Consider the following 26,127-nt stretch of genomic DNA (forward strand, 5'->3'; position numbering starts at 1 on the left):
CTGGAATAAATTCACTCTGCATTCCAGGCTGTCCTCACGAAGATCCTTTCTGTTCCCGCTGGGAGTGTGGGAACCTGCCCCTGGGATGATCCAGCTTCTGGTGCCAAGGGCCAAGAGGGGATGAGGGTCTGGGACTGGGTGAGGCCCTTGTTGTCATGTGCCGCTCTGGGCACCAGAGGAGGCTGAGGAGTCAGACTTCTGCCTTCATGTTTCAGTGCAGCTCGTGGACCTGTCTTGCCCTGTGGCATCTAGCCCTTCCTGGAAACAGCACACTGGCCTCTCTTCAAGGAGCCTGTTTATTCAGGGCGATCATAAATATCACAGCCTCTCCTTGGAGTAAACCTCAAGTCCCCAGATCAAGCCAAGTCCTTCGGGACTGGCAGGGAGGCAGCTCATGTGCTGTCACGTCCAAGGACGAGGGGATGGCCCTCCGTGTGGAAGGCTGGCCCGCCCTGGCGTTCCCACCTAGTTAGGAGCCAAGGCGGACCTACGTCTCTCTATGGGGAGACACTGTTCCCTGAAGGACCCCCACAGGTCTGAGAACAGAGAATGGCCAGAGTAGAGGCCTTGTTTCCCCGCTGCCAGCAGGGGAACCGGCTGGGCTCGTGCGGCAGCTACAGGCGCAGCCTCTTGATGTCCTCGCTGCGGAAGTCTATGCGCAGGGCCAGCACCTGGCGCACTTCAGCAGGCGTGAGGCGCCACGTCAGCGGGCCCGAGTTGGCGCCCCAGTAATCCAGGATCTCGGTCACCTGTGGGAAGAGCAGAAAGAGTCAGCAAGGAGGGGCCAGCCCCGAGAATCCCACCAGAGGCAGTGCAGGGGCGCTCAGGAAGGAGGCGGCCTGCAGGGCTGGGCTGCCACTGGAGACCCAGATTTCGTCTCTGCCTCTCCTGAGTCAGCTTTCTCTGGCAAGGCCAGGGGAACCCCACATACCCGCTCCAGATTGAGGATCGTGGCCATCTGGGAGAGCCGGGCAAACTTGTCTCGGATGGTCCAGGTGGTCACCGTGGTGAGGTAGGCAATGAGTGACCTCAGCTCCTTGTCAAACTGTAGACCGCCCAGCTGCATGGGAACATGAGTTCAAGGCCTGGCCCTCCAGCCCAGCAGCACCGGCCCCCAGCTTTGCTCAGTGCTTGGCTCCAAGGCCAGCGGGGACTCGGATGGTGCTTCAGTGGGCTCTGCTGCTTCAGGGCAGCACTGAGCCTATGTGCACAGGGCCTGGGGTAGCAGGGAGGGGACAGACTGGTCCTCCTCAGGGAAAACAGTAGGGCAGAGGCCTGCGCTCTCTTCACGTTACCCGGTTGAAGGTGGACTTCAGCACCACTTTCTCCAACTCAACTGCGACAAGGCTGGTCATGAGGCTGGTCAGGCTGTCGTAGATGACTGGGGACAGGCCGGCCTGCACGCAGAGACTGGATGTCAGTGGGGGTCCTACCTTGCCCCTTTGCCTCCATACGAGCTGTCGAGAGTGCTTCCACAGCCTGGGGCTTGGAAGGGCATCCAGGGCTCCCAGCAGGAGGGCGATGAGAAGCCTCAGTGCTGCTGATTTGGGCAGAGGTGGCTAATTCTATAGACTGGTCCTGAGAGCCCTTGCTCACCTTGAACTCGGCCATTTGCTGCTCCAGATTAAGGATGAACTGTTGAACCCAAGGATCGTTGGCCTCATAGTCACTGAATTCCTCCTACATCAGGAAGCAAGGTGGGTCAGCAGGGACTTCTCCAAGGACCATTCTCCCCCACCCCACTTCCACTCCTTTAGGGAAACACTTCTGTAGCTTATGACTCATCCAGCCTAAAGCCAGCTTAAAACCAGGCTGGCAGAAACTGCTGTTTCTGCATCATACTTCTGACCAGCAACTGAAGTAGTGGCCCAAACAACGAGGTAAACCTCCTGGCAGTTTACTCCCTCTTGTATCTCGTGTTCTATAGGAATGAAAAGATTGTGTATACATGCTCAGTTGTGTTTGACTCTTTTGTGACCCCATGGACTATAGCTCGCCAGACTCCTCTGTCCATGGGATTTCTCAGGCAAGAATACTGGAGTGTGTTGCCATTTCCTCTTCCAGGGGATCTTCCTCACTCAGGGATCGAATATGTGTCTCCTGCATTGGCATGCAGGTTCTTTACCAACTGCATCAGCTGGGAAGCCATGAAAAGATAAAGCTAGAAAAAAAAGGTCCTAAGATGTGGGGCAAAAAGAGCCTCAATAAAAGAGAATACATCAAGGCAAACTCCTTTTAGATGTCTTTTGGAGCCCTCTGACTGCAAGAACAACCTGTTACTGGGAGGAAGCTAGCCTTCGAGGGTGAGGGAAATGAGCCTGAGAAATACGTAAGGTACAATCTATAAGACAGCTCCACTGCTGGGGGCCGGGGAATGCGGGGCAATCCTGGGCTTGACGGCTGCCTGTGGTCAGGCTGACCTCCTCGATATTGTGGGAGACAGAGAGGAAGGTGTTGATCCAAGGCTGCACCTGTGGCTTGATGGCTGTGCTGTTCAGCTCTGTGAGCCCTTCCTGCAGGAGAAGGCAGAGACGCGTCAGATGTGAGAGGCACATGCCTCATCCCTTCCCTTTCTCCGCTCCGTCCACCCTTTGTCTGCCAGGGCATCCTCAGCTCAGAGCCTTTTCTGCAGGCCCTCTGTGAAATCTAGCAGAGATAATGCTGATCCAGGAGGCCAGGAACAACCTGTTCCTTCTGAGATCTATCCTGAATCAGGTCCAGGCCAGAGATGCGGCCATGAGGTTGGTCTGATTTCTGAGCACCTGGTACCAGGCAGCGCCTTCGGCTAAGGCCACGCAGGTCTGCGTACCCACGTGGTTCCATTTCTTCTGAACACCTTCCTGAGGGCTCCTGGCACTGTGGAGGCCGAGTGGAGATTCTAGAGGACCATGCCGCCAGCTTGTCAACATGGCAGCAGCACTGCTAAAAACCTTGAGTCTTCAAGGGACTCGCACAAGTTCAGTGGCGGGCACTCTGCTCCCTCACATCTCCTCCCCACCACGCCTATTTCCTTATATGTGTGGAACCCATGATGAGCCAGTAATGAGAGTCTCAGAGCAAGACACAAGCCCAGGACTGGGGCTTACCTGCAAGAGGTCTCGGAATTTGCCGGACACGGCAGCCAAGTCAGAAAGGCAGCTGTCAAACTTGGCCTGGGCCTGCTCCCCTCCAATGCCCTGGCTGAACAGCTTGGTGCAGTCACTCTAGGAGAGAACACCCAGCCATCAGGCTTCTGAGCCCAGGGAATATCATCACGACCACAGCTAAGATTTAAGTGCTTACTGTGTGCCAGGCCCAGTTTCAAGCATTTTACTTTTATTAAAGTACTTTTCTTATGAAGTAAGTACTATTATTATTTCCATTGTATAGATGAGGAAACTAAGGCACAGAGAAGTTAGTAATTGGCCTGAAGTCACAGAGCACTGTCATGAAGCCAGGATTACAGCTCCAGAGCACCTGTTCATGAACTCCACACTGAGGCTGAGTAGCAGAGAACGCACAGGGACGCTGCTCTGGGTTGCCAGGAGCTGCCTGCGTTTCCTGCAGCCTCCTCAGGGTTTGTGCTGTTTTGGCTCCAGCGGGAGCCAGCAGTGAGGAAGAGCTGCTAAGGGACCAAAATCCAGCAGGCTAATTAATGTTACAGAAAAGTCAGGAGCACAATTTAACGTGCCATGACTTAAACACAACAGACAACCACCTTGTTGAATACTTAAGATGTGAGAGGCTCTACGGTACTGGTCCTTTGTGACTATCGCTCTTATTTTATTCCATTTTAAGACCTTTTTGGGGTGAATTTCTAAGCTGGTCCAGTTTACAGCAGCCTCCCGAGCCTCCCTCAGGAAGCCCACCAGCACTGAGGCCCTCTCCTCGTGTCTGCTCCTGGCCGCCTCAGGCAGCCCAGCCCTAAGGCCAGCACTCAGCACCAGCCTCAGCGCAGAGCCCCGTGCTTTTGCAGCAAAGCGCCTTCACAGGTACTGGTGCCTGCGGGGAGGCAGGACCCTGGCTCCTCTCCTCTCCCAGAAGCAGCGCTCAGGAGTGGAGGGGAGCTGGGCTCTTTGTTTTCTGGTATTTAACAAAGTAAATGCTCCATGCTGTTGTGTGTAACTACTAATACAATCATTAACCACCACTGCATGCTGCTCATGTACCAGGTGCTTTATATTCTTGTTTAATTCTCACAACAAACCTGTGGGGCAGAGACCATCCTTCCTGTTTACGAGAGAAAACTGAGGCTCAGGGAGGTTAGAGAACTTGCCTCAGGCCCCACAACTGGCCAGTGGTCAAATGGAGATGTGAACCCAGGGGTATCTGACTTCCAAGCCCAAGTAACTTCCACTGTTACATGGCCTTCCTTTAAAAAACGATGACAACAACTGGGTCTCTACAGGGTTAGGTGAACCCTGTATCGTATTTTTTTCGGCTGTGCCACTCAGCTTGTGGGATCTCAGTTCCCTAATCAGGGATTGAACCCACGCCCTCACAGTGAAAGCACAGAGTCCTAACCACTGGACTGTCAGTGAATTCCCCTCAGAATCATTTTTATCTCAAAATTTATGGTAGACTTTATTATTTTTATAAAGTGCTTTCAAGCCTGTTTTTTTTTTTTTTTTTTTTAACCAGGCTACCCAACAAACCAAGAGCAGGGCCCCATGAAGATCTGTATTTCATTTCACTGATGAGAAAGGTGACACTCAGGGATTTGTCCAAGGTCACAGGCCAAGTATGTGCTGAAAGAGCTAGCTTGAATTCTGATCTCCCAACTCATGGGTCATAGTTTTCTGCAGTTCAGAGATGCGCTGCTACCATCTCAATCACTAATGAATCCCCTCAAGTGCTCTGAGGAAGAGCTGACTCAATGCCAGGAATGCCATGGCCCCAGCAGAAGCACACAGGGCTCACTCTCAACAGGAGGCATGGGAAGGCTGCAGAGAGCCGACGGCCAGGGTCCCCTTTACCTCCAGTGTCTTTTTCAAAGTGGAGATGTTTTCGCTGCAGACTTCCACATTGTTCAGCGTCACCTGGGAGACAGGACAGAAGAATGTCACTTCCTGCTCACTGCTGTTGGTACCCATTCCTGAGGCTCAGGGCAGCTGAGGACCACCCTCAGCACTGTCACCAGGCAGGGGACTCAGGTCTCAGCCAGACAGCATGGTGGACTAGGCTCGCCCTTTCTCCAGAGCCTGACACAAAGAGGCAGAGAAGCTATCTGACCTCAGAGGTAGGGATCCAGGGTTTCAGGTCTTTTTGTTGTGTGTGTAGGCATACAAGACTGGGAGAAGTCCTGGGGCTCCAAACCTCCAAGCCAAGGTCAGTGATGCAAAGGCTGTCACTGATTTAAGAAATGCTTCCTGAGAGCCTGTTACCTATCAAGTATTTTCTCAACCATTAGGTCTGCGGCTCGGCCAACTACCTTCTGCAAAACAAGTACAGCTGACCCTTGAACAACACTGGGGTTAGGGGCACAGTAAAAAGTAAGCATATAACTTATAGCTGGCCCTCCATGTCTACATCTAAGTCACTTCAGTCGTGTCCGACTCTTTTAGACCCTATGGACTGTAGCCCACCAGGCTCCTCTGTCCATGGGATTCTCCAGGCAAGAATACTGGAGTGTTTGCCATTTCTTTCTCCAGAGGATCTTCCCAAACCAGGGACTGAACCTGCGTCTCTTATGCCTCCCGCATTGGTGGGCAGATTCTTTACCACTAGCGCCACCTGGGAAGCCCACCTGCATCTGTGAATCTGCATCCATAGATTCAACCGTGAATCATAGAGCTGTAGTATTTACCACTGAAAAAATCCATGTATAAGTGGATCTGTGCAGTTCAAACCCATGTTGATAATATAGTCAACTGTATTATTAAGCCAGCTTGCAGGTGGAAACAAGACACCTAAGAGGGTGAAATGACTCAACAAGGTCAGTCAACTCTTGATTCAGAAAATATTTAAAGTGCCCACTATGTGCCAGGCACTGTGGAAGGTACTGGGAATAAAACAGTTAACAGAAAAAATTCAGCCCCTTGTAGAGTATACATTCCTGAAGCAAAGTTGATAATAAATGTCAGGGAGTGATAAGTGCCACAAGGAAACATAAAGCAGAGGAGGATAGTAATTCAGTGAACGACAGGCCACAACGCTAGAGCCAGGGTTGGAAATTTAGGTCTCCCCACTCCAGGTCAAGGGCTCCTTCCTTTATAATTCAACTCTGTATGAGCCTGATACATAAACAACAATCATAAAAAGCAGTGTGTGAGAAAAATGATAATTAAGGTAGAAACTGCGATGGTCATTTAGAGGAAAGAAACCATGTCTTGGTCTAAGGCACAACAGGAAGCTCCATGGCAGAGCTGGTACCTGAGAGGGACTTAGGAGGCTAGGAGATGGCTCTGGAGAGAAAGGCGAGGGCATTTCTCCACCCCCACCAGCTTCCGCTAGTCCACCGCCCCGTTTGATATTATCGTAACGGTACCTAGGATTATCTGATATTGTCTTCTTTGCTTCTTGTTTGCCTTTCCCACTAGAATGAGCGCTCCACGAAGGCAGGGATCTAGTTTGTCCAAGAGAACTTTCTTAATGATGGCAATGTTCTAAATCTGAACTGTCCAGTACAGTAGCAATAACCATGTGTGGCTACTGAGCACTTGAAATGTGGCTGGTGCAACTCTGTAACTGGATTTTTAGCTTCAAGTTAAATAGCCACAGCATACTGGGCAGTGCAGCTCAAAAACCTACAACAGTGCCTGATATATAGACATTTCTCAATAAATATTTGTTGAATGAATGAATGACTTGTGGAGAAAGGATAATACAGGCAAATGCAGAGTGGCAGAAAATCCCAAAACATATCTGGAGACCAGGAGAGTCGGGGTAGACGTGCAGGGAAATGACAGGAGGTGGGGCTGCAGAGATGGGTGACGTCAGCCTAGGGCGCGGGTGCTACGCGGTCCTGGACACCGGGGTGGGGCTGAGGAATATGTAAAGTGGGTGAACACTATATGAACACAGCTGTGGTTTGGGAATACTGATCTGGAAGCCACTGTGCGGGAGAAATTAGAGTTTGAGATAATCACGCTGCCCTTGAACGGGTGTGCCAGTGCCATGACCAGGAAGGCCGAGGTGAGGGAGAGAGCAGCTGATGTTTCAAGAGGAGAGTCAGAAACCTCAGGATTTCTGGGTGAAAGAGGCTCAGAACCCCAGGGACTGAGATTAGGATGTCCCTTTTGTCTTTCACAAGAACATTGCCCTTGTCAGCATCCTGCAGCCAGTGCTGGAAGGTCATGCTGCTGACAGTGCTGCTAAGGCTGCTTGCACGGTGGACGGATGACACTTGAGGGGTTCTTTCCGTGTGTCACAACACCAGGCCACCAACATCACAAGCTTGACACAAGGCCACAAGCATCACCAGCCTCCGGAGAAGGAACTGCACTGTCACGACAGCTCAAGGATGGAAGCCATAACATAAATGTTTCCAAAGCATTTGAGGGCATAAGAAAAATCTGTCATGAGGGGAAAATGGATTTGGGTTCAAATGGTATTGATTTCAAAGTTTCCTTGTCCTGACAGTCCTTGTAAGCATGGATTCACTGGGCTTATCCTAGCTCACAGTGACTGATACATCAGCACCGTCGGGGAATTCATACTGACAGCCAAATAAATCAAGGTGACATAAGAAATAGGCCCTGTGGTGGGAGTGATGACATTTTAAGTACTTGGCGTCGGAAAACTAGAAAACTGTCACCAAGCATTTAGCATCACCTTTTCTTGTCGGCCTTATCTTCTGGGCCTCAAACGATGGAGCTGTCTGAACGGGAGCAGCAAATGTGTGAGCACACAGCAGTCAGCCTACTGGGGACTTGTGGAGACGAGGGATGGAAAACAGGACTAGAGGGACAGATGTGTCAGACTCAGGAGGCCTTCAGCAAAATGCCCAGGCAAAGATGTCTACTTTTGATGTGGTAGGTAGTAGGGGTCTTTTCTGAGCAGAGAAATGAAAGAATGAAAGTAAGTTCTGTGAAGAATGAAATAGAATGCAAATAAAAAAGAAAAATTAAAGTCAGTTCATGATTATATGAAGCTGGTTGCCAGAAATGCTGGCAAAGTTCTCTAAAGGTACAGAAGCAATAATTTCTTGGACAGAATCCTGTTTTTTTTGGCAACAACCATGACATCCTAAATCGACAGGACCCGTGCTCAGGGAAAATATTTTCAACGACAAGGAGAAAGTAGGACTGCCTGAATAGACTTCATTGGATCTGTCTGAGGACTGGTTACTGTCGTTTTCCCTTGCACAGGGACAAGGTAAAAATTAGCATGTTTAGGCTTCTGTCTCTGAAAGCAACATCTCAACTTTTTTGGTGTCATAGTTCCCTTTAAGAATAATAAAAGCTTAAGAACCTTGCTTCCAGAAAAAACACATATACATTTTTGCATCCCCTGCAGGGTGATGTTCAGGACTCCATCTGTGGACCGCTGTCGACTGAGAGGTCCATTGTCGGATGTTTCCTTCAGGTCTCTGAACCCCAGGAGCCGAGAAGAGTCTGGCCAATGCGGGGAGGGCAGAACAGCCTCTGATAGCACCATACCCACACATGCCAAGACAGCAGGTGCCAGAAAGGCCTGACCACAGGCCCAGGACTCATCTGCATTCTTTTGGGCTCATCACAAGTTGGTTGTTGCCTGGTATGAACCCTTTCTTCCCCTCGTACTTCCTCCCCAGCTGTCACACAGCTGTCACGCTGGGTAGCAGCGCTTGAAGAAGCTCACCTTCCTGAGGAGGCTGAACGCCTAAGAAGTGTGCCAGAAAAGCAGTTTGGTAGGCCTAGTGGGTCAGCTCCCTCCCCCACTGCGGGCCGTCCTCAGAGAAGCGGTCTGGGGGCTGGCACAGATGTCATCCAAGCCTGGTACTCAGTGGAGCCCTCAACAGCTGGGGGTGCTCCCGGGAATGGGCACTGGGTAGCTCTGAGGCGCCCAGCCTTCTTGGCAGGAACAGGACATGTCCTGGCTCAGGCTGCTCTGAAAGAGGTCCCTGGGTTAAAATGGTTTCAGAACCTCTAGAACGAGCCTTCCTTAAAGGAGGAATTTTCCATCTCTGCAGACACTGGAGAAGTCTCCAGTTGATGGCTGGTTAACCGTGGCTCAGCCCAGCTCCCACCTGTAGGGCCGCCTACCAGAAAGGACAGCTTGGCCTCGTCGGTGCTCTCGATGCCTTTGGTGTCGAACTTGCCCTGCTGGAGGCTGCTGTGCATGATGCTCACGGCACTGGTCACTCCACGCTGGATGTCCTGCAGGGTAGTGGCTGGGAAGCCCATCCGCAGCTTGTGACACAGGACGTCCCTGGGGCAGAAGGGCACACGGGGATTGGTAGCACGCAACCTGTCCTCCAGGACGGGCGCACCAGCGGGCTCACCACCCCGAGCCAGCAGCGTGACCTGCTCTTCCCAGGGAGCAGGAGGCCCTGAGCAGTCAGGGCATGAGAGGCCGCACCCCCTCAAAGGCATTGCTGTGGCGAGCACACACAGAGAAGACTGGCCGGCTCCTGACTCCCTGTGCAGCTGTCACTGAGCGGCGCTGAGCTCCAACACGCTCAGGAGGAAGTACAGCTTGGTGAAGGCAGCGGTGTGAGAGTGGAGACATCAGCTTGTGAAGGTCAGGCTCCACTCCATGTTCTACCACTTATGAGATGTGTGATCTCCCTGGGCCCCGGGTTTCTCATCTACAGAAGAGAGCCAGTGGCTCCCACCTCACAGGGTCGCTGTCAGGACTGAACGGGAGCAGGAAATCAGCACGGTGCCTGCCTTGTAGCAGAGGTAAGTATCACTGTTAACATTACAACTGCTGTCTTCATCTGAGGTGCCTGTTCCCTTTCCTCAGTCTGAGGGCCAGAAAGAATCCAGTCCAGGGAATACAGATTTGGCCTATAAGGTATCTGGGTGCTGTACAACTGCCTGGAGTCAAGGATGTGGTGCTATGGATAGGAGCTTATAGCCTATATAGAACTGAACTTGAATCATAAGGGAAAAAAAGGAAGAAGCAAAATGGGCCCCGGGAATCCAACAGGAGGACCTTTCCGCCTCCCAGAGAGTGGAAAGGGTGGCGGCTGTACCTGAAGTCAGACTCCAGCTCTGTGGTGGCGAGGTTGATCATGGCGCAGAGGCAGTCGATGCTGGAGCTAGACAGGGCCCGCCCGATGCACTTCTTAACAATGTAGAAGACGTCATCCACCATGCTGGATGTCAACTGGCCCTTCTCATAGGTGTCCAGGGCCACAGCCTACCCCAAAGGCAGATTGCCCAGTAAGGGCCCCGGTTCTGTCACGGTTCTAGATAGTTCTGTACTTTGTCTGCTTTTCCTAAAATAGCTTGTTCTGGTCACAGCTTGGAGTGGCTCCTCCTTGCTGAAACAGTTAACTTCCCTACTGATCACCAGTGTTAGGAAACTAAGTAGTTAGGGCGTCTTGAGAATATCTGGTATGCACGATATAAGACACCAGGGGAGGCCCATTTTCTCCACGGCTCCTCACCCACACACTGCTATGGAGGTGGGGGACAGAGAGGCTCCCGAGGAGCTGAGGTGCTCTTCTATGACCTTTGGGGAAGAAGTCCCAGCTGGGTCCATGAAGAGCCCGATCACCCCAAAGATGCCCTCTGACCATTCAAAGCAGTACACTTAGTCGGCATGCCAGGGTATTCTCAAAGCAGGACCGAGAAATACGACACGCCTCGGCCATGGCTGTCAGCCTGGTTTCCTGGACAGGATGCCCCGTCTCCAAGGGGGGTTTCCTCTGTCCTACCTTGTTGACAGTCTCCCTCATGAAGTACTCCTCCATGGTGATATATAGACCAATGAGCTCCTGCATGGTGCAGCTCAGTAGGCAGTTATTGAGGAGTTTGTCCAGGCACTTCTGGTGCTCTAGGAGACAGCCAAGAAAGGAATACTCACTCTTCTTCCCCAAAGGAAATAGACCTTTTTTTTTTTTTAGGTCCCTTTCTAGTCTCTGTTCCAAATCTGTACATAATTTACATGGTTACAATCACAGTACCGATACAATTCTGTATCCTGCTTAAAAATTACATCATAAATATTTCATTGTTTCTGTGTAGTTTAGTTTTTCTTTTCTGTAGCTTACTGATCTTTAACCGCTGTGTGGTATCTTATGTAGATAGTCCATATTTTTTTAAATTACTATTTTTAGACAACTGTGTTATTTCCAAACATTTTGGCATTATTAGAGATAACTGGAAATCACAGTAATTGGAGATTGAAGTTTTTAGATTTTTCATTCTATAAAAAGTGCTGTCCAGCAAAATTTTCTGTGATGATAGAAATGTTCTGTATCTGCTGCCTAATGAAGTAGCCACTATTAAGTACTTGGAATGTGCTTAATATGATTGAGGAACTGAATTTTTAATTTTATTTAATTTTGTGAAAAGTTAAAGTATTAGTTGTTCAGTCCTGTCTAACTCTTTGTGACTCTATGGACTGTATGTAGCCTGCTAGGCTCTTCCTTCCATGGAATTCTCCAGGCAAGAATACTGGAGTCGTTAGCCCTTTCCTTCTCCAGGAGATCTTCCTGACCGAGAGATTGAACCTGCATCTCTTGCATTGCAGGCAGAGTCTTTATCATCCTGAGCCACCAGGGAAGCCCTTATTTAAATTAAAATTTAAATAGTTACCTGTGGCTTGTGGCTACTGTATTAAACAGCACAACTCTGAACATACATGGTCATTATTAACAGCAATAAGTACCAAACTCCAGATGAGCTCAAATCCTCCTTTAAACACCAATTCAGGGACTTTCTGGTGGTCCAGTGGTCAGGATTCTGTGCTCCCACTGCAGGAGGCATGGGTTTGATCTCTGACGGGGAAACATGATCCCACAAATCTTGTAGCAATGCCCAAAACAAATAAAAAAACCAAACCACCAGGTCATATAAATAATTCCCTTGCCATGCATTATTGGTACAAGCCATGCAGATTGCCACAGATGCTGGGTGAGTTTCAGGTCTCCAGTTAAGAGAATTCTGCATATACTCAACCAGCAGGGATTTTTAAGAAGACCTGGAGTCAGTGTGTCAGTAAAATAGGACAGTGGCACACCTTTTTAGTCAACATATTTATTCCTTCAAAAATTGTGACTGAGGGAACGGGGAGACTGAGGGAGGGAGTGAAAGGTTTTCTCAATATTATACTTCAATACTACATGAGGTGTAATTCATATATCATAAAATTCAACCATTGTACATGTGCAGTTCAATTTTTTTTCAGTAACTTTATATTTTATAACAATAGCCACAATCCAGTTTTAGAATATTCTCATCACTCTTTAAAGTTCCCTCAGGAAATTATGTATATTTTTTTGTTCTATCAACCTACCTATCTACAATGTGCACATATTGCCTACTTAAAACACCAGTCCTGAAATCTGAGCTGGTGAGGAAGCAGGGCATGGGGAAGAGAGCAAGAGACTCACTGAACCATTCTTGCATTTAGCCATTTTCATCTGTACAATGATTAGATGGCCTGAAAGACCCAGTCTAATTCTAAAATCTGTTAAGTCCACATTTCCTCCTGAGAGTCAATTTGTCCACAGATCTCCCCCAGAGACTAACAAGCCCCAATTATTTCCTCATTAAAAGAATCTATAACGTAACTAGTACAAAACAGAGCCAACTATACCCCGACCCATCCCAGAGAACATGGGCAACACCTTTTACCTTGTTTGACTTCTTCTGAGGCCATGGAGTCCCCCACCTCAAAATCTGAGCTGATCCTTTTCCTGAGGAAGCGTAGGTACAGCTCACTGCGGGCATTCATTAGGGTGACCTCAGTCAGGATAGGATCCAGTTCTCTAAGACACGTGGAGCAGAAAGCATAAGCAGGACACTGGATTCCTTTAGATATAAGAGCTACAGGGCAAATAGAGTCCGAAGTCCCCCTCCCCCAGGCCCAGGAGGGTCAGCTTTGCCAAGTGGTCCTTCTGGCTCTGCTGGCCCAGTTGTGATCAGACATGGTGGTCAAACACATGTCCCATTTACATGTTTCACCTGAATTATTCACCCCCTAAAAATTCTGCCAGAGTTACATAAGAGATTGGGAGATGTATTTTTATTTTTAGTGTAATATGCTCAGTTGTGTCCGACTCTTTGCGACCCCATGGACTGTAGCCTGTCAGGCTCCTCTGTCCGTGGGATTCTCCAGGCAAGAATACTGGACTGGGTTGCTGTTTCCTTCCCCAGGGGATCTTCCCGACCTAAGGATTGAACCTGTGTCTCCTGCATTGGCAGACAGATTCTTTACCACTGAGCCACAAGGGAAGCCCGTATTTTTGTTAGTGGCTCGAGTAAAAATGATCTGTCTTTCATGTAAAACAAATCATGCTTCCCTAACCCCTCATGTAGCTGTGGTGGAAGTTTTTAGGATACATCCTTAAACTGTGTTCCACACTCATCACTTATCTAGATAAAAAGCCAAATCAATCTTGGAAAAAAAATGTTGGCGGACTCACACTTTCCAATTTTAAAACTTATCACAAAGCTAACAGCAAACAAGGCAGTGTGGTTTTACTGACATAAGAACAGACATATAGGTTAATAAGAGTCCAGATATCTTGATATTTATGGTCAACTGATTTGCAACAAGAATACTAAGACAATTCAATGAAGAGAAAATATAGTCTTTTCAACAAACTGTACTGGGATAACAAATAGCCACTTATATGGAATGAAGTTGATCCCCTCTCTCACATTTTAGACAAAATTAACTCATTTTCCACACTGACATCCAAGAGACCTTTTCAGGATGTAAATCCGGTCATATCGTAATCATGAGTTTTCCACAGCTCTTGGGATACAAACGCCAAACGGCCTGACTGACAACCTGGCTAGACTCACCTCATGGCAGACTCTCTCCAACTCCCTGCACTTCAGCTGTTCTGGCCTTCTTTGGGTTTTCAATAGACAGAGTCTTTGCACATTTTCCCTCTCCTCTACCTGGAACACATTCCACCTCTTCTTCCTATTTACTCTTTTATCTTTTTGGCTGCGCCACACAGCATGTGGAATCTCAGAGACTGAACTCATGCCCCTGCACTGGGAGCACAGAGTCTTAACCACTGGATCACCAGGGAACTTCCTCTACTTACTCATTAAAAAAATAAAAGAAAACTTTTTATTTCTTTCGTGTAAGGGTATAGCCAATTAACAATGTTGTGATAGTTTCGGGTGAACAGTGAAGGGACTCAGCCATAGATATACACTTATCCATTATCCCCTTCTATTTACTCTTAAAGTCTCAGATGTGAGATCATGTCCTCAGGTTTCCTTTCCTTGCACTGCATCAGCCTAGGTTATATCCCTTTATTACATGCCTCCCTGTACTCTATGCTCAGTACACTGTAATGATTAACAGCACCAACTCTAGACCCAGACTGCAGCATTGGTAATGAACTAGTATTCTTGACAAAACACAAACATGTTATACATATGCTTTTGTTTGTATGCTATATTCCATTCTAAAAAAAGAGTCAAAAACAAAGTATTTTTAAAATGTAAACCACACTGTAAGAGAGCAGCCTCTGAATGATACTTGATTACCGATTCAAACTTCCATGGGGTGAAGAAAAGAGGATTATTACCTTGGCTCTATTTTTTCTGATGTAGAATTTCTCATCAAGTTGCTCTGGACATGCCGAAACTGCAATATACCACAGAAATGAGAATACTCTTCCCTTCCCTCCTTCTATCTGCTTCCTGCTGGTCCCTCCAGACTTCTGGTATAAGAATGTTTAGATTTAGTTTGTTTAACAGGCAAGCTAAAAGGAGGCTCTCAATGGGAGGTGCCCAAGATTTACTTTTGATTTATATGCTAATGTTCACCTCTATTATTGTACTTAAAAGTGATGCTAGTGGTATTCCAATGAACTAATGTCTAGTCTCCTAGAGTTCTAGAAATTAAACTATATGGGGTTATTCCTATTTCTAAGTTCTAATTTTATCTGCTTAAAGGAATGGAGAAACAAAGTTCTGAAAAAACATATGTTACCTTCAGCCCTTACTTTGTCAACAAAGGTCTGTCTAGTCAAAGCTATGGTTTTTCCAGTGGTCATGTATGGTTGTGAGAGTTGGACCATAAAGGAAGCTGAGCGCCAAAGAATTGATGCTTTCGAACTGTGGTGTTGGAGAAGACTCTTGAGAGTCCCTTGCACTGCAAGGAGATCAAACCAGTCCATTCTAAAGGAAATCAGTCCTGAATGTTCATTGGAAGGACTGATGCTGAAGCTGAAACTCCAATACTTTTGGCCTTCTGATATGAAGAACTGACTCATTGGAAAAGACCCTGATGCTGGGAAAGATTGAAGGCAGGAGGAAAAGGGGATGACAGAGGATGAGATGGTTGGATGGCATCACTGACTTGATGGACATGAGTCTGCGTAAACTCTGGGAGTTGGTGATGGACAGGGAAGCCTGGCATGCTGCAGTCCATGGGGTGGCAAAGAGTCGGACACAACTGAGCGACTGAACTGAACTGAACTGATTCTTATTTTATCTGCTCAAAGAAATGGAGAAACCTAAAGTTCTGAAAAAGCAAATGTTACCTCTAGCCCTTAAGGAATAAATGAGAAATCTGAGACAAAATTATTTAACATTGAATAAGACCTTAGGAAATCAAATCCTCACTCAGTCACCAGATGGCAATGCTGCACATTCTGTGATTGACAGCGGTTTGACGTTTCTGTTGTGTTCCTTTTAGGAAGCCCTTTCTATTTCCTTCTCAGCCTTGTACTGAGGCCATCATCACCTTGACGACACCTCGTGTCCAAAGTAAGCTGGGGAGTGGCAAGATGCAGGCCAGTCTTCATCTGGCATTTTTCTCCTACTTGTATCTTTTTTGCACTCTCCACCCCCTTAGCCTCCCTGCTCCTGATTTATTCTATTCAGTGTTGCTGGCTAAGTTGCTTCCAAGCCCCCGATAAGCTTCCCCTGCTCACCTGCTGTCGGTAGTCCCTCTGCTTGATGAACTTGTCGACCACCTTCTCTACCTGTCTGTCACATTCCACCTGCAGGTATTTTATCAGGGTATAAAGTCTGCCTGGCCCATAGTATGTTTCCACTATTGGCTGATGGGTCTCCACAATTCGGGCAATTCCTGGAAGGGAGAAAGGGAGAGGGCTGGATTCCAAATGTTCTTCCCACAGATACACTCCTTTTTGCTATCCAGGACTGACTTGGGGTCAACTCAACCCTTTCTGTTTTACTTCACAAAATGAACACAAATGGTTCTTATTGGTATCAGGAATTGCTAAGCAAATCTGTTACCTAGGCACAGTGCTTGGTAAACAGCAGGCGTTTGATAAATTATACTGACAGTTTCTACAGGAGCATCTTTGGAAATGAGCATCATTCTCTCCCCTGTCATTTTTTAGTTAAATCCACTCTTGGAGTTTTATTCTCAGGGACTAGGGAGAACAAAACATCTGAGAAACTCTAATCTTTGAGAATCAGATACTGAATTGGGACGTTAATTCTCCAATAAACCAGTATATAGCAAACCACAGGTTTAAAGTAAAGGCATCAGGCTGGTGAGGAGAAAAGAAAAGCTAGGATGCAGGTGCTGCAAGTGTCTGCAGTGGAGAAAGAGGCTTGCCTTCAAACAGAAGAGTCAGTGTATCTGCAAAGATGACTGCAGCTCTTCGATCACTCATGTCTGTGCCTAAAACCAACAGGAGGTTCTCCTCAGCTTTACTGGCCACCTGAAAAAGTAGAAAATCTACAAACATTTCTTAGACCAAAGGTTAGCTTCAGTTTTCCTAAAAGACCTCCCAGTGGCTTTCACCCCATGTTTCCCTTGATGCTAGAAAGCCTAGATGGCACAGAGGAGCGTCCCTTGGGGGCTGTGGGCTGTGGGCTGTCCAAACCTCAGGCAAGACAAAGAACCTAACATGGTAGTTAACTCTTCTTCCATTCAGAGGGATTAATGATGCTTTCCTCTTCCTTGATACTATCTACAGCTGTTAAACTGGGGAGAGAGTCCCAAGTTACAATAATTGTTTCAAAGAATAACTCAAGAGTTACTATTAATGGTGCTCTGTTGAGTAGGGGACAGAATCTGGGTACTTCTAAGGGAATTTTAAGGGATTAACAGTAGAAGCCCTTTCCAGGTTTCAGATAACAAAGTACTGATAAAAAAATGTATTGATAGAAAAGTACCATAAAGCAGTTACATTTAATTTCTTGTTAATTTTTAGAATGGGTAAAACACACTTAAACATTCAGAAGGAACAAAGGAGTGTTGGATGAAAAGTAATTCTTTCTCTTATCTGTGTTTCTTGGTCTCCTAAGTTTCCTCCTGAGAGGTGGCCACTGCTAACTGTCCCCCACATACCCCATGTTTATGTAACATACAATCTTTATGGCCGCTCTCTCCAATTTCAACATGAATGATGGCACGCTGTTGTTTAACTTAGCCACGTTAGGGAGTAAACTGTGTCTGCACATATGGAACTATCACATTTTCCTGAATGGCAAAATAATGTTCCATTACACAGAACTGGCGGATGGGGACAGGATGCACTGTGAGACACACTTAAAAAATAACAACTCTGTGCTCACACGCCTACTGTTTGCTTCTCCACAATCTGAGGCTCCAGGGGAAGGTGAGCAGAGACTAAACTGAAGCCTGTTTCTTTTTCAGTTTTAACCTGCTTCATCTCAATTTTTGAGCTGCAAGCCTGGGGCTTTTTTCCCCTCCAAGTCTTATTTGAGACTCAAGCCTGGTTGGTGTTGTTTAGTCGCTAAGTCGTGTCCAGCTCTTTAGTGACTGCATGGACTGTAGTCCACCAAGTTCCTCTGTCCATGATTTTTCAGGCAAGAATACTGGAATGAGTTGCCATTTCCTTTTCCAAGGCATCTTCCTGACCTAGGAATTAAACCTGCGACTCTGCATGGCAGGCAGATTCTTTACCACTGAGCCATCAGGGGAGCCCTCAAACCTGGTTACGAGTCTAAAAACCACTAACCAACATCTCTGAACGCTCTTACAAGAAGCCAGTCCCTGGTTGACAGCTTGGAAAAGGTGATTCAACTTGTTAGAGAAATCGCATTTTAATTTTCTTATGCTTTCACTTGGTCTGTTGGAATACATCAGTAGATGTCCAGGCCATGCCTGGTACAAAGTAGACTGGTAACAGTAAGTGCTGAATGAATGCACGTATTCAGTCCTGCCAGGATGCAGAAGAAAAGGGGATTCAAATCCAGAGGTAAAAAGTATCCACAGAAAATGGATCCATCCAGTGCCCCGGTTTGCAGGCTGAGAACTGTACCATTATCCTACCAAGCAATCAGGAGCCATACCTGCTTGCAAAGATATTCTGAGAACTTGCTTAATCCCTCCTCATGCAAGCCCAGCAGTGGGAAGATCTTGAAGAAGCGCTCCACCTGGGGCAGATCCCCTTCCTTTGTGGCAAAGGCAAACTTCTCTGTGACAATGGCTTTGAGACGCTGCTCAGCTTCCTGCAGCAGTTTCAGGTTGGCATCAATCATGCTGCCTGCACAATGGGAGAACATGAGAACTAATGTAGAGAACGGTACTGTGTTAGGTTTAGGCCACTTTGTCTGTGCATTCCAAAAACAGGTATTGAGCACTTAAGTGTGTGCGAGACGCTATACTAGCAATACAGATGGTGAAGAGGTGAGTCAGCCACACCTCCACTGCCACAAGAGTCACAATCATCTTCAAGAAATGAGGTTTGTGCACAAATGACTATAATAAAATTCAGTGTATGACAAGTGTCATGAGAAAGGTGCCCACAAGTCACATTTCTGGTTGAAGTAATCAGAAAAGGCTTCCCAGAGATGGTATTTTGTTTCTCAAAGATGGGCAAGATTTTGATTTCTGAGTATGGGGTACATACATTCTAAGCAAGGGGAATGAAAACAGCAAAGCACCGGACACAGAAAGATGAAGAGTATTTGCAGAGAATTGCAAGCAGTATCGGAGAAGGCAATGGCACCCCACTCCAGTACTCTTGCCTGGAAAATCCCATGGACAGAGGAGCCTGGTGGGCTTCAGTCCATGAGGTCACTAAGAGTTGGACGCGACTGAGTGACTTCACTTTGACTTTTCACTTTCATGCACTGGAGAAGGAAACAGCAACCCACTCCAGTATTCTTGCCTGGAGAATCCCAGGGACGGGGGAGCCTGGTGGGCTGCCGTCTATGGGGTCGCACAGAGTCAGACACGACTGAAGTAACTTAGCAGCAGCAGCAGCAGCAAGCAGTATATACCCTGGTTTAAAGAGGAGCTCAACAAACGTGTACAATGAATGGATGTATGAGCGAATAGCATGAAAAAAGGCTAGAAAGACAAGAGTGGGTGGAGGTCATGGACGCTCCAGAACAGAAAGCTAAAAATTTAATTTTAATTGTATAAACAGGCAATACTGTCCAGTGTAAAGAACCCACTGGTCAGAGGAACAGTGGATCTGGATTGTTTTCTTTTCCATAAGGTAGGAATAACAACCTTTGCCCTGGGATGGTCTAGGACCTATACTGTGTCTAGTACCAGACAAGAAAATTTCCTAATTTTCCTTTTCCTGATTGAGACTGCCGAGTTCAGATTACAGATGCTTGTAACCAAACGAGGAAGCAGCAGTTTGGGATGCCAACCTTCTTTGCCCTGTCGGCTGAGCTCGATGACTGACTTGTCCAGGCACAAGTAGCGATGAATGTGGGCTGCAGCCTGCTCATAATCTTCATTTCTCAAAGCAGTCTGAACTCCATCCATGCAGAACTTCAGGTCCAAGATATCATCAGCTCTCTGAATGGCTTGATAGAGGCGATTCTGCAAAAAGATTTGTTGCTTAGAAACAACGTCCTATTCTTTCAAAAGCATCTCTCCAGAAGGTAGGAAGTTTCAGGGGCTGAAGCCAAGTAACCAGAGATCCTTTACAGCCTTCACTGGTAAACTAAAAAACATTACCACTACCACTCACAAAACTTGTGGGTTGATGGTCAATACTACTGACAAGCATCAGACAATTTTATTTATGTGACCAGTCATTTACTTTAATAAGGCAGTAGTGGAGATAATCCATATTTATATTTGGCTTATATTGTTAAATTTATAACATAATCACAGTGTATCTCACATTTTGGGAACATGACATTGCAATCCAATTAATAATGTATGCATGTTGAGGTTTGGTAGAAACCAATCCAAAGCAATTATTCTTCAATTAAAAATAAATACAATAATGTATGCAAAATATATGGAAAGTATTTTTGTTTCAAATAAGCAAGAATGAGGAATTCCCTGGCCAGCCAATCCTTAGGACTCCACACGTTCACTGCTGAGGATGAGGTTCAATCCCTGGTTAGTGAACTAAGATCCCACAAGCCACACAGCCAAAAAACAAACAAACAAACCAAAACTCACAACCCAGATCCTGTGTTGTTCAATACAATAGCCACTCTCCACCTGTGAACTACTGAGCACTTCAAATGTGACTAATCCAAATTAAGGTGCATATGCGTAAAATACACACTGGATTTCAAACTTAGCACAAAAATAAATAAGGTAAAAATGTCCCATTAATACCATTTAATAGTAATTTCTAAAATAATGGGTTAAACAAATGTTTCTAAATTGTGAAAATTATTTTCACCTGTTCTGCTTTTTAAAAAACAGTCACTGGGAAGTTTTAAATTACATATGTGGTTCATATTAGACTTTTTCTTTTCCCACCTAAATGACTTTTATTTCACTTTCTTGCCTAACGTCTCTGGCTAGAACCTCTAGTACAATGTTGAAAAGCAGGAGCAAAAGCTAACATCCTTGTTTTGTTCCTGATCTTTTGGGGGAAGCAACTAGTTTTTCACCAGTAAGTATGATGTTAGCCCATCTTTAATATCATAAAGATGCCCTTTATCAGGTCGAGGGAGTTCCTTCTCTTCCAAGTTTGTTGAGTGTTTTCATCAAAACAGGTGTTTAGTTTTGTCAAATGCCTTGAGTCTATGAGATGATCATGTGGTTTCTGTCCTTTATTCTTTTTTTTTTTTTGCCTTTTTTTTGTTTGTTTGTTTGTTTGTTTTTTGTCCTTTATTCTATCGATTTGGTGTTATTACATTAATTGGTAGTCTAAAGCAGCCTTGTATGACTGGGATAAATTTCACTTGCTCATAGTATAGTCTTTTTTAATACATTACTGGATATGATTTGCTACTGTTGTTGAGGATCTGTATGTCTATATTCATAACAGCTATTGGTCTGGTGTTTTTCTGTGTTATCTTTATCTTGTTTTGGTATCTTGCATTACGTTTCTATTGGATGGTCCTGCTCTAATTTCTAACGTGGTGGCTTCTCTACTGCCCTCTACTAACTCCAATATCAAAAGCTCAATGGGATTACCTTGGCCAGGTCAAGCTGACGGACTTTGCTTGACACATTCTCAGCTAGGTTGCAGGTAAAGGTGATCATTCCAGCCAGCTGCTTTGCATCTCCTTCAATCAACTGTAGATTTGGACTGGAGACACACATTGTCAGTATACATATCCATAGGAGTAGATGGTAAAAGAAATGAAAAAACATTTTTACAGATGGAGACTGTGTCTTCTATTAACACTTCTTTTGCTTGAGCATGCTTGCTTAGTCACTTCAGTCATGTCCAACTCTTTGAGATTCTATGGACTGTAAGCCTGCCAGGCGCCTCTGTCCATGGGATTCTCGAGGCAAGAATACTAGAATGGGTTGCCATGCCCTCCTCCAGGGGATCTTCCCGACCCAGAGATCAAACCCATGACTCCTGCATTGCAGGCGGATTCTTTACCCACTGAGCCACCTGGGAAGTCATACTTCTTTTGTATCTCCCCACAACTCTTTGCTCCATTCACTCTATTCATAGCTTTTTCTCCAGCGTGTTTTACTGAAAACTTAGGAGAAGGCAATGGCACCCCACTCCAGTACTCTTGCCTGGAAAATCCCATGGATGGAGGAGCCTGGTAGGCTGCAGTCCATGGGGTCACTAAGAGTCAGACATGACTGAGCAACTTCACTTTCACTTTTCACTTTCATGCATTGGAGAAGGCAATGGCACCCCATTCCAGTACTCTTGCCTGGAAAAACCCATGGATGGAGGATCCTGGTAGGCTACAGTCCATGGGGTCACACAGAGTTGGACACGACTGAAGTGACTTAGCAGCAGCAGCAGCAGCAGGCTTATATTGTATAATAATTTAAATAAATACAAAAGACAGCCCTAAATAAGTACTGCCAAAGAACTAGAGTGCAGAATCTCCCCATTGCTAAGTGAGCATAAAATGCACTAACCAACACTCTAAGAGGATGATGATATCAAAGCAATTTTTATGACTAGCGAATATACAGAATACACAAAACAGGGGCTCTCAAACTTGAGCCATACATCAGAATCACTTGACATGCAGGTTAAGCTAGAGATTCTAGAGCCCTACCCCCAGAGCTTCTGGTATAGTAGGTTTGGGGTGAGGCCTCAGAATCTGCATTTCTAACAAGTTTCCAGACAATGTTGATACTTGCTGGCCCAAGGACACTTTGAGAACAACCTAACCACACCGGTAGGTATTCACTTTACCTGGAGGTAATTCTCTTTTCCAATTTAAACTCAACTGTCACTGTATAACACAAAGTTAGGAAAAATAATAACTTATCCAGTGGACCCCGATGAAATTTAAAATAGCTCTTGCTGAACTAAAGACTCACCCCATCCGGTGGAGAGTGACCATTTTACTTTCAATGGTATTTTGCTGCTCCAAAAGAGCATCCAGCTCTCTCTCCACCACTTTCTGAAACAAAGAAACATCCTGTCATTAGCATGGTCAGAGGGAACCTTAAGAGTTATCTAATCTACTACTTAGCTGAAGAGTAAATCCCATTTCAAATGTCTTCTTTCCTGTCATTAAGCTCCCTAGGGCTTTAACAAATAATACTTCATTGTTGCTGTTATCACATTACATAATAACTGATAGCCTAGGCATATCTCATTCCAGCTAGGAGGTGAACACAACAAAGAGACGAAATAAACTTTTATTCAATTTCATTAGCATAGTGCCTAACACAGGGAGGCACTAAAATATAAAGGCTCAAATAAAGAAAGGAAACTTCTAAACTGGCAGTTATAAATAGTCTCTTCTAGTGTATAAGCCCCACCAGGGGCTTCCCTGGTGGCTCAGACGGAAAAGCGTCTGTCTGCAATGCAGGAGACCCGGGTTCGATCCCTGGGTTGGGAAGATCCCCTGGAGAAGGAAATGGCAGCCCACTCCAGTATTCTTGCCTGGAAAATCCCATGGATGGCAGAGCCTGGTAGGCTACTGTCCATGGGGTCGCAAAGAGTCAGACACGACTGAGTGAAGGGAAGAAGTGTATAATCAGTACCCAGAAGCAATAAAAAGAATTCTCTCTCACCCAAGTCAATTTTTGAGTTACTTTAACTAATGTAATCTTCTTATGCTTGGGTTTCTTCATCTGCAAAATAGGGATAGTACTATATACCCCTTACAGATGTTAGGTAAGCCCAACAATAACATACATAAATACAAACACAAAACCAGTATTATTCTGTCTGTAAGACTGACTTAATCTTTCCCCCCAAAGTATTGATTAACTCAATGAATGCAAGCTTAGTACTGAACTTTACAAAGCACATCTTGCTGAAAAACATATTAAAAACTGCTGGAGCTGTTGTAAGTTAATATTTGAAAATTCTCAAAGATACCAATGACCATCCCTGCTCCAGGCCAAAGCTGTCTTCTGTGCTCAACCTTCATAAAAGTTTGGTTTAGGGAACAGCTATTAAACTATTAGATCACAACTTAGATCTTTCTGCTGACTGGCAAGGAAGCCGGCTGGCAGTCAAAAACGTATTCACATCAAGTCACACAGAAGAGTAAAGAAGGCTGCAAGGAATGTTAGAAAGCATAAAGCTCACACTCCTCATTTGATATCAGGCACGGCTAAGTACAGCTTCCCTGGTGGCTCAGTGGTAAAGAATCTGCCTGCAAATGCAGAAGATAGGGGTCAGATCCCCCGTCCAGGAAGGTACCACAGGCAACAGAGCAACTAAGCCCATGCACCACAATCACTGAGCCTGTGCTCTAGGGCCTGGGAGCCTCAACTACAGAGCCCACCGCCCGGCAACTACTCAAACCCTCCAGCCCTAGAGCTGTGCTCTGCAACAAGAGAAGCCACCAGAATGAGAAACTCCTGTCTCCACAACTAGAGAAAGCCCAGGCAGCAACTTAAGACCTAATACAGCCAAAAATAATCCTCCTGCCAATGCAGGAGATAGGGGTTCGATCACTGGATAGGGAAGATAATCTGGAGAAAACAGTAACCCATTCCAGTATTCTTGCCTGGGAAATCCCATGGATAGAAGAGCCTGGCAGGCTACTGTCCGCAGGGTTGCAAGAGAGTCCGACACGATTTAGGGACTAAACAAGAGCTAAGTACAAGGGATGAAGCGACTTGTCCAAGATTAGACAGTTGTGTCTGAATCTTAAAATCTTAGATTTCTATAAAGCCCTGAATTAACCTGAAACACTAAAATTACACTCTTAAATCATTCCCAACAGAAGGAAGTCTTAAAACGCTTCGAGTTTATTTACAATGATTTCCCGCCTTAATGAGATAACGAAGTAAAAGCATTTCAAAATTTTTAAACTGCTAAGTCGTTGCAAGAGAGCCTTTCTTCCTATTTTGAAAAGCAAGCAAGTCGGTGTACACCCTCAAGTCTAACTTTACTCTGGCGGAGAAATCTGACGATTAAGGGCCAGGGAAATCAATGGATGAGTGCGGGCAGATCGCCTAGGTAACAGGAAAGCATGCTTGGGGGCGTGAGAACGAGTAAACAGAGATGTCAGGTCGCTGCTGCTGCTGCTGCTGCTAAGTCGCTTCAGTCGCGTCCGACTCTGCGACCCCATAGACGGCAGCCCAGGCTCCCCCATCCCTGGGATTCTCCAGGCAAGAATACTGGAGTGGGTTGCCATTTCCTTCTCCAATGCATGAAAGTGAAAAGTGAAAGTGAAGTCGCTCAGTCGCGTCCGACTCTTAGCGACCCCATGGACTGCAGCCTACCAGGCTCCTCTGTCCATGGGATTTTCCAGGCAAGAGTACTGGAGTGGGTTGCCATTGCCTTCTCCACAGGTCGCCTCACCTACACTCAACACGCCTGCATCTCGCATAGGTGCTTTTTTGGTTCCTTGGCAAGAAGAGAACGTCCCACAGCCCGAATTTCCCACGGCTCCTAGGCCCACTGCCTCTGCGTCCTTCCAGAAAAAACAGCTCAGCTCCCCCACCTCCTCGCCGCAGAGCCGTTCGTACACAGCCTCCAGCTCCTGCAAATCGGTCAGGGAGCGAATGAGCTCAGTGGAGATTTCTGAGCAGCTGCCTCCTCCCACCCCGTCAGGCGGCCGAGGCACGCCTGACAGCTTCTGAGGGGAATCGAGGTCTGCCATCTTCGTCCCCATTTCTCGCTTCCGGCCCCGCGAGGCCCCCTCCTCGTTGGCGCAACACGTCTTTGGGGCTGTCCACGAAAGTGCCTAATGAATTTGTAGATTTTTTTTTTTTTTTACTGTCTGCTTTAGAAAGTCAATTCATTCCATATTCTGGAAAAAATAACGGCCATAAAGAATATTTAAGTAATTTTCAATGCGACGTGGAAGCAAGGCAGAAGCAGTTAAAAAAATTATATATACATTCTTCAGGCACCCGTGGGGACCTTTATCCGTCGCGCGCCAACCGGAAGGTCCCTATCTTCGGAGGTAATGGCGGACGCCGGCGGCTCGGCGTTGTCTGTAGCTTAGGCCTTCAAGGAAACTGAGGATCTGTTGGATATCTACGCCATCCTCCCTGCTACAAGGTAAGGAAGCAGCTTCCTGACCTCTTTGAATCCGGGGAGAGGGAGAGCTGCTAGGTAGGGAGCTGGGCCGAGCCTTTGGTAGGGGTTTCCGAGGCAGCTTAGGCCCGAGAGGTAAGGGCAAAGGACGAGGAGGTGGCGGGGGCGGGAATGCTCGGGTCGGCTTTAGGGAATCTCCTCCCGCTTGCGTTCGCAGTGTGGGAACTAGGCCTGGCTCAAAATGAGCTTTCTGGAGACCGTATCTTTTA

The 26,127-nt window shown here is 46.5% G+C and overlaps 2 protein-coding genes across 2 annotated transcripts in view; one reads left to right on the forward strand and one right to left on the reverse strand.

Moving 5' to 3' along the window:
• Positions 1-282: 282 nt before the first annotated feature.
• On the reverse strand, positions 283-25,513 carry COG4 (component of oligomeric golgi complex 4). The gene is made up of 19 exons (XM_005894326.3): positions 25,320-25,513; positions 22,729-22,811; positions 21,400-21,514; positions 19,659-19,833; positions 18,345-18,538; positions 16,639-16,744; positions 15,983-16,140; positions 14,630-14,688; positions 12,711-12,844; positions 10,787-10,905; positions 10,100-10,266; positions 9,165-9,330; positions 4,956-5,018; positions 3,087-3,203; positions 2,421-2,513; positions 1,597-1,680; positions 1,296-1,397; positions 932-1,060; positions 283-749 (listed from the first exon to the last, which is right to left on the reverse strand). The coding sequence occupies exons 1-19, from the start codon at positions 25,488-25,490 to the stop codon at positions 615-617; spliced, it is 2,370 nt and encodes a 789-aa protein (XP_005894388.2). The 5' UTR covers positions 25,491-25,513; the 3' UTR covers positions 283-614.
• Positions 25,514-25,731: 218 nt separating this feature from the next.
• SF3B3 (splicing factor 3b subunit 3) overlaps positions 25,732-26,127 on the forward strand; it is a 38,980-nt gene continuing 38,584 nt past the window's right edge. Inside the window, exon 1 of the mRNA XM_005894329.3 lies at positions 25,732-25,882. The gene's annotated coding sequence lies outside the window, so the exon portion shown is untranslated. The remainder of the gene's footprint in view (positions 25,883-26,127) is intronic.

This window comes from Bos mutus, chromosome 18 (genome assembly GCF_027580195.1).
Source record: "Bos mutus isolate GX-2022 chromosome 18, NWIPB_WYAK_1.1, whole genome shotgun sequence".
In the NCBI taxonomy this organism is placed as follows: Eukaryota; Metazoa; Chordata; class Mammalia; order Artiodactyla; family Bovidae; genus Bos; species Bos mutus.